Source organism: Lolium perenne, chromosome 3, assembly GCF_019359855.2.
Source record: "Lolium perenne isolate Kyuss_39 chromosome 3, Kyuss_2.0, whole genome shotgun sequence".
Classification (NCBI taxonomy): Eukaryota; Viridiplantae; Streptophyta; class Magnoliopsida; order Poales; family Poaceae; genus Lolium; species Lolium perenne.
Window position 1 is genome coordinate 192,879,422 of NC_067246.2, and position 8,081 is coordinate 192,887,502.

General features: G+C 45.9%; 1 protein-coding gene across 23 annotated transcripts; it reads right to left on the reverse strand.

Annotated features, from left to right (window-relative positions):
* Positions 1–771: 771 nt before the first annotated feature.
* Positions 772–7,588, reverse strand: LOC127342952 (glycosyltransferase family 92 protein Os08g0121900-like). 23 transcript variants are annotated; one of them, XR_007876985.2, is made up of 6 exons: positions 7,317–7,588; positions 4,346–4,395; positions 4,214–4,265; positions 4,016–4,100; positions 3,682–3,883; positions 772–2,118 (listed from the first exon to the last, which is right to left on the reverse strand). XR_007876985.2 is itself a non-coding variant. In XM_051368998.2 (6 exons), the coding sequence occupies exon 1, from the start codon at positions 6,869–6,871 to the stop codon at positions 5,120–5,122; it is 1,752 nt and encodes a 583-aa protein (XP_051224958.1). In that variant the 5' UTR covers positions 6,872–7,310; the 3' UTR covers positions 772–2,118; positions 3,682–3,883; positions 4,016–4,100; positions 4,214–4,265; positions 4,346–4,395; positions 4,517–5,119. The 23 variants fall into 23 exon arrangements, 19 of the variants coding, with proteins under 19 accessions (XP_051224958.1, XP_051224964.1, XP_051224963.1 ...); XR_007876983.2 differs by adding an exon at positions 4,517–4,588 and having other exon boundaries at positions 4,016–4,265; XR_007876984.2 differs by having other exon boundaries at positions 4,016–4,115; positions 7,317–7,582.
* Positions 7,589–8,081: the final 493 nt, after the last annotated feature.

Below are 8,081 nucleotides of genomic sequence, written 5' to 3' on the forward strand. Positions count from 1 at the left end.
ATATGAAAGCGCAATGGAAGTGTTCTGCGTGCCGTGTAAAAATCCTGTAGGAGTTGATCAAGCAGTGATATGGGCACGGTTGTACATGTCAGCCGACTAAGACTGACTATTACATATCATCTTGTTTTTACAGTTTAGCCTTTATGTTTGACATTCATGCAGGCATTGGTTTGTTTGACTCCCGGCACGAGCCAAAACACCGATCTGCTGATGCAAACAAAGATCTCCGTTCGTGTGGGAGATTTCATTTTCTATGTCGCAAAATGGGATAAGGAAAGTGATCGTTACAACTATCTACTCCGTAACAAAAAAAAAAGTGTTTTTCTTTCATATACTCCCTCCGATCCATATTAATTGACTTCAATATGGATGTATCTAGAACTAAAATGTGTCTAGATACATCCATATTAGAGTCAATTAATATGAACCGGAGGGAGTACAAAGTTGCCACGACATGCCTAAGTTAGGTCATCAGAATCGGTGCAATCAAAAGCAATTTTGCCAGTTTTGGAGCCTACTGACATATCGTCTTACTAGTTACGACCTTAATTGGTCTAATTTAACAAACTATCATAGAGTGGCAACCTTAGTACAAGGACATATCATGTGCAATGATCAGGTGCAGTACCATCACACGTCTAACAAAAGCCACCTCAGACGAAATTCTTCCAGCCAATTTTTGCAAGGACGCATGCAACAAAGTACATACACAGGCACACATGCCTTCAGTGGCATGTTTCCAAGTAAGGCATGTTTCCAAGTTGTAGGACAGAGAACAGAATCAGAAATCATATATATGTTCCATGCTAAAGGTTCTTTACTTTCTGAAATAAATGGACCTCCCGCAGGTTTTAGGTCGAATGACGGAATAATCTTCTATGTGATCTAGGGCTACAGGTGCTGCGAACCATCCTTCCCTTGAGCACTCTCTCCTGAACTTCAGTGGGCGTTCTGCAACCAGGAAAATAAAGTTTCAGAATGTAAGGAACAACTTCAAATGAACTGACAAAGCACCTTCTTCTCTGAGCTCACAAGCACAATTACTAAAGTTATTGTGCATAATAACAAAGCAGTGTTGGTTCAACAAACCTGATGGTCAAATATCAAACACGTTTTGAATGGGTTAGCATTTTAAGGGGTGCACTTTGGCACAGCAACTGCCCAAATAATGAATTACATAATAAGTTGGTAAGTATTCAGTTAGCAGAAAGATGCTCACATACTCACATGTGTATTTTTGGTATAATAATATGCATACAGTAAGAGTTTAAGATACATGTGGAACTTACACAATGAGAACATAACCTCCCCAGCCACTCAGGCAATCAGGATCAACAGAAGACAACAATGCTTGTGAGATTGTCTCAAATAGTTCTTCGGGTTCATTTACCAAATAAAAATTTGAACAAAGAATTTGTCATATTTAAAGTGCAAAACCACATAACGGAAATTACTATGGCACTCTGGATGGCATTTCTCAATCAAGTAAACGAACCATGTCTGGTTTATACATGGACTCACAAGCACCATATACTGATTCTCAAACAGTACCAGAAACCACAAAATCTTTTGCCAGCTCATAGCTAACCCTAAAACAAGAGAACCCTTCCAAATCATCTACGTAGTAATATATAGGCCAAAATTAAGTGATTTCTTTGTTCTTAGTGCTTTTTATGCCCTAGTTTGGTTTTCCTGAAATACTTGGTTCAATATTCATGTTTTCTCAGGGAAGGCACTCTCCATACATCTTACAGTTACAACTGACCGCTGTTCAGTTCTTGGTGTACCTTATTAGAAATAGGGAGCAAATGGATGAATCTTGACAAGAAATCAATCTCGACCCAGGATTAAATATATCTGAGGATTATGACTAACCCTAAGCTGAATACTGATAACTACGATACACATGCACATGGTAGATCGAAGTATGTGAACGAACCATTAGCACACAGACAAATTCAAATCAATTGGACTTTTGAGAAGTAACAAAGGAAAAAAGTCGCAGAAAGACGAGAACTAATACATACTTGGCACCAATACAAATCCATGGTACATATAAATGGCTGATCATTTTCTCCTAGCCTGGCAATAATTGGCTGGCAGAAGTATGGCCCAAACCTACATAAAACAGTTTGTAAGCAAAAGGAGACAAAGCTCTAAATACATATATAACATAACATATTGTGGGACCAATAGAGGGATAGTGCACAATATCAAATTACGACCTCACGGACAACAAAAGAAAGGTCATAAAATGCTTGTCTGAACTACTGGCATAGAGTATAAGTTTTTTAGGTGGACAACTGAATTACCATAATCGACAAAAGGAGGGAAAGCATAAAACAAATCGCCCAGAGAAGTGAAATTAACCTTTTTAAGATTGTTTTTTTTAGATAACAGAAATGAAATGCCCGACTTTAAATTAATGAAGCCACAAGGTTCACAAGCGCTATTACATGCTGCGGCATACAGCTTAGCCGAGATAAGATCAAAGAACTAGAGTACCCCTACTCCAGCAAGTAGAAAGCATGGGTCCCCCAATCACAATCAACCAAGAAATCAAACAGCAGAAATAACAAATCAGAGAAATAGGGAAGAAAAGAATGTGTAATTCTCCCAGAAAGATTGGACAAAACTCAGTTGCAAACCTAACCAAACAACCAGAGAAGATATCCCTGCAGTCTCCATGCCCTGTTGCCGAAGAAAAGGTAGTTGCATATCCTGCCAGGCAACCAGGAAAGACGAGCAATGGCGAGGCCCTTTTAGCACGCGTCTGGCTCCTTGGATGGTGGGATCTCGGGGGGAAATTGTAATCCGTCAGAAACCACAAAAAACTCCAATTAATCTAGTCAATTCTACAAGCAACTAATCTAGTTCAGTGTTGTTGGGGTAAACTCATCCATAAATACCCCTCAAGTGCAACTCATCCTATTGGATGCCTCCAACTAAAGTCGTTTTTTCCTGCAACTAATGTCAGTTCTGACTACAACTAATCGAGTTTTGTGTTGTCGGGCTAAACTCATCTATAGGATACCCCTCAACTGCAAATCAGCCATCCTATAGGATGCCTGCAAATAATGTCAGTTCTACCCGCAATTAATCTAGTTGTGCGTTGTCGGGCTGAACTCATCCATAGGGATAACCCTCAAACTACAACTCATCCTAGCTATATGGTGACCTGCAACAAATGTCAGTTCTTCCACTAATGTCAGTTCCTCCTGTAACTAATGCATGAAAAGGCAACTTAAGAGGGAACAATAAAGAAACTTAATAAAAATGGGACAAGCAACTAATCCCTGGTTAAAGCAACTACATATTCACTGCAAAACAACTACATATAGTGTGTGCAGAAACTTGTAGCACGCTAAAAAGCAACTAAATGCACACTGTAAAATGACATGTTGTGCATCCAGCAAGTTGGAACATGCTCAAAAAAGCAACTAATTGTGCACTCTGAAACAATAACGCACATGTAGTGTGTCCCGCAACTCAGAACATGCTTAAAAGTAACTAAATGTGCACTGTGAAGCACCTAGGTGATCTGATAACCACAACTTAGTTAAACCCATAAACTCAAGTACCTTCAAAGACTTGGATCACTTAAGAAAAAAAAGCAGGGTGATCTTAAAACATGCGCAAGTTTTCAGCAATAACACAAGAGAAGGGCAGTTGCAAAATTACCTCGACACAAGAGAAGGGCGAGATCCTTTTAGCACGAGCTCCTTGGATGGTGGGATCTCGGGGAAAATTGTAATCTGTCAGAAACCGCAAAAAACTCCAACCATAAAATATTGAAGAACAACCAAGATATCTAGAAAAAGAAATAGCCCACCAAAATATCGATATTCGGCAGCAGCAGCCACTGGCGCCCACCAAACTACAACTGCAAAATAATGAGTCAAGAGATCAAAAACCAGAATAAGAACAAAAACTGCAGAAATAACAAATCAGAGAAATAGGGAAGAAAAGAATGTGTAATTCTCCCAGAAAGATTGGAGAAAAGTCAGTTGCAAACCTAACCGAACAACCAGAGAAGATCCCTGCAGTCAACCAGGAAAGACGAGCAATGGCAAGGTCCTTCTAGCACGCGTCTGGAGCTCCTTGGATGGTGGGATCTCAGGGGGGAAATTGTAATCCATCAGAAACCGCAAAAAAACTCCGATCATAAAATATTGAAGAACAACCAAGACATCTAGAGAAAGAAATAGCTCACCAAAATATCGATATTCGGCAGCAGCAGCCACTGGCGCCCACTAAACTACAAACTGCAAAATAATGAGTCAAGAGATCAAAAACCCAGTATAAGAACAAAAACTGAACACTCAAACTCCCAAATGTACCGTACCTGCACCAGAAGAACAGGTGACGCAAACCGAACAGAAGCATGCCAATAACCTGTAAAAAAATAATAATAACCTCATGCAAAACCAGAAACTACCGTGCAGTCAAAAGAAAAACAAGAGAATGAAGCACTGAACCCCAAACAACAAAAGTGAAACAAAAAGAGCTAAGCTACCTCTGGCCTCAGATTTTATTCTGCACAAGGCTCTACCAGCCGATGAGTTTCAGATGGATTCATGCACATATCCTTTGCACCAGAAAAGAACATCCAGCAAAAAAGAAGGCCTTAGATTAATTCATATATATCATTTGAGTCGAAGAGACCATGCAAAAATTTGATCCGCCTCAGATTGATTGCTTTTAATCATTTGAACCAAGTAAAGTCGAAAGAGAAACAAATTCCTGATGTGTCTGCCTTGTGGATTTTACACTTTCAGCAAAAAGAGCATCAGGTGCCAAAAAACAATAAAACCAAAAGGTAAATATGGTGCATCAGTGCATACTGCTGCAGAGGTCAAATTGCAACAGCTAAACCAGAATATATCATCATTGGCCAGAAATCCTAAACTAGCTCAATTTGAAGAAAACAAGTGCAGATTACTGTCTGACAGTGAATGGCCGTTAGTAATGACATTTATAATATGCAGATATAAACAATAAAAATGGCATGCCTTGGTTCTATGTAAAAATGTACTAATCAAGTTAAGGGCTATTTTTTTTTGGCAAGTTGAGTGTTTTATATATACTAGCTTTAGTTATTTTATATTACGACTATAAGCTATGGAAGAGAGGGGGAGGGAGCAATGTCACCGTTAGAGTTGAACTCTGTTATTGCTCCACGGCCTCCAGACCCAATTCCGAACCACTTCTCACTTAGTTTCTTCATAGTATAATCCTTAAGCTCGCAAAAGCTCTCCGCCCAGCCAGCTGGTTCAACAGGATCAACTCCCAGACCGGGGGCCCGGTCATGGGATTGCAGGTTAACGGGATCTGTCCAATCTGCCACGTATGCTGACACGCGTCGTTTGAACTTCGATTTGAATTCTGTCCAAGCTTGATACTTGTAGTGGTTTATGCGAGCCAAAGTAGTCCACATTTTCTGGAAACCAGGCTTTAGTGTAAAATGGTGTACAGAATTTGCAAGCGAATCTGCCACCGCGTCAAGGCGGACCAATGATTTGTGACGCTCAGCTCTCGTCAGCCGGCAGGTGTAGCCTTGGCACACCCCTTCCTGCGGATGTGCTGTTTGGCCAGAGGGACCAAAATCGTAGCAGGGGAGGAATATTTGGCCAACCTCCGGATCAACGGAAACAACTGACTCAAGCAACGATTTCGAAGGCTTGTCGACCTCGTTCCAGTTTGGTGAAAACATGAATTCATCTACGTCCGTGAATGCCATCCATTCACAGGAAGGTTGATTCAAGGCTGCGCAATGAGAAAGCCCTGCTTCCTGCGTTTTGGTCCAGGGCCAGGCCACGGTGGAGATATCAATGCCAGCAGAGTTCAAACTAGAGACCTGCCCTGCTAGGTCATCCTCGCTTGCATTGTCGTATAGAAAGAACTTCTGAACACCCACTGCTGCATGGTACCTCACCCACTCAGGCAGAAACTTGGCGACATTTCGAACCATGGTGCAGGCACAGATCGATTTCCTTTCACGTGTCACAGGCAGGGCAGTGTTTTGTGGACTGTAGGTGGCAAGTGAGGGTAAAGGCTCCTGGCCGTTGAGGGCTACTGTGACATGGAGGTTGCTGGAACTTAAAGGAGCCGGTGGAGGGGGGCACCTGATCACCTGCTGGGCTGAAGTGGTGGCGGGGGAGGAGGCCACCATGCCATCGGAGTCTCTGCTGTAGATGCACTGGATGTTGGAAGTGGCAGTGTTGATGACCCCTTGGCGGTGGTTCGTGCCCTTGGCGAAGAGGAGAAGATCGCCTCCAGGGACAGGGGCGGAATCAAAGACCAGACTGTCGTTCCAATTGAGCAACTTGCGGAAATCAGCGGCAGGGGCAGGGGCGGGGGCAGTCGCAGGGGGAGCAGCGGAGGAGGAGTAAGAGGAAGATGAAAGCAGCAGGGGTGGTGGTTGGAGCGGCTGCTCTGAGCCAGGCAGGGGGCAGAGGTAGGCGTGGCGCCCGGGCCCCGGCAGCCTCCCGAGCGCGCGCGCCGGGGAGGACGCCCCACCCTGGAAGACGCACATGGCGTTCCCCACGGCAGGGTCAGCGGACAGGACGAGAACCTCCCGGTCCGGGAGGAGGACGGCATCCTCCCGGAGTTGCGGCGGGGAGTGGCGGCGGGTGGGCAGTAGGCGCCTTGCGAAGGACAGATCGGCCTCTGACGTCTGGCGCGGCATCGACATTAGGGTTTCCGGCGGCGGTGGCCCCGGCGACCGGAAGAGCTGGTCCTGGTGGTGCGACCAAGTAGCGCCGCCAAGGCCGATGCTGCTCTGGGCGCCGAAAAAGAGCAGCGCACCCACCGAAGCTGCGCCGACGCAGGAGAGGACGCGGTTGCGGTTGCGGCGGCGACGACTCGGCATGGCGGCGGGCGGCGGCTTTGCGAACGGCGGCGGGCGGCGGCGGCTCGAGGAAAGCTGGGCGTTTTCGCTCGCGCGCGGGGAGTTTTCGTGGGCTGTGTTGCTCGGGGAATCTGAGACAGAGTTTGGATCTGGTTCCCGGAATTCTGCGAATATATGGACATCTGAATTGGAATTGGAATCGAAATCGAATTGGTTGCTTTACTTCCACGCAACGAAACCCGTCCAAATTCGGGTCGGTTCAAATCAATTGGAAATCGAATCGGTCGCGTTACTTTGACGCAACGAAGCCCCCGGCTCGATCTCGATCTCGTATTCGTGGAGTGGAAGGATACGCTCCAACTCGTATTCGTGGAAGGGAAGGATACATCCATTAAAGCAAAGGAGAGGAGCAGCTCAAATTAAGCTAGATCGGAAAGGAAAGCTAATGGAAGATCGGGGTACGCACCGAATACAGGCGAAGAGCTTGGCGAGGGAGACGTAGGTGAGGAGCGCGAGGCCGAGCTTCTTGGGCTCGATCTTGCCGGTGAAGCTGCCGCGGCGGCAGCCTCCGCTCGCCGGCCCCGCCCGGGAGCTTGGACGGCCGCGAGTACCTCGTCGACGAAGGAGAGAGAAGAGTGTGTGTGTTGTGGGGTTGCGGTGGACTCCGTGTCTCCGTGCCAAGCCTCAGAGCTAGGGAGCAAACGTCAGACGCTGCCCGATGCCGTCCGTCCTCGATCGACCGGCCGCTGCTCTCGTCCCCACCTTACCCGGTTACCCCATGCGTTCCTTTGCTGTCTCAACAGAGAGCAACGAATCCAGCCCATATAAGAGCATCTCCACTCGTCTCCGCGAACAGGTCTCCGGCGTGCCATTTCTTCATCCGGACGGCGAAAAATGGACCAGCTGCGCCTTCCTCCATCTAGGGAAGGTTTCCCACACCGACGCACCCCATACCGGAGACTCCAATAAAAGTGAAACATCGTAAAACAAAACAATGAAGGGTTTCATTCGATTTCTACCGAGTTTGTACAAAAGACGGCGAATACAACAAATAAACTAGCGGTAGTTGAAGGCGTTGTAGTTGAAGCTTTCTGCGTCGTCGCAGCCGTTGTCGGAGACTCCGAGTCGTCCTCCTCCTCTTTTCGCGCTGGTGGTGGAGAAGGAGGAACAACGGCAAGGTCGACGAAGTTGCTGGAGCCCTTGGTAGACCACAGCTCCACCTCCCGTGTGC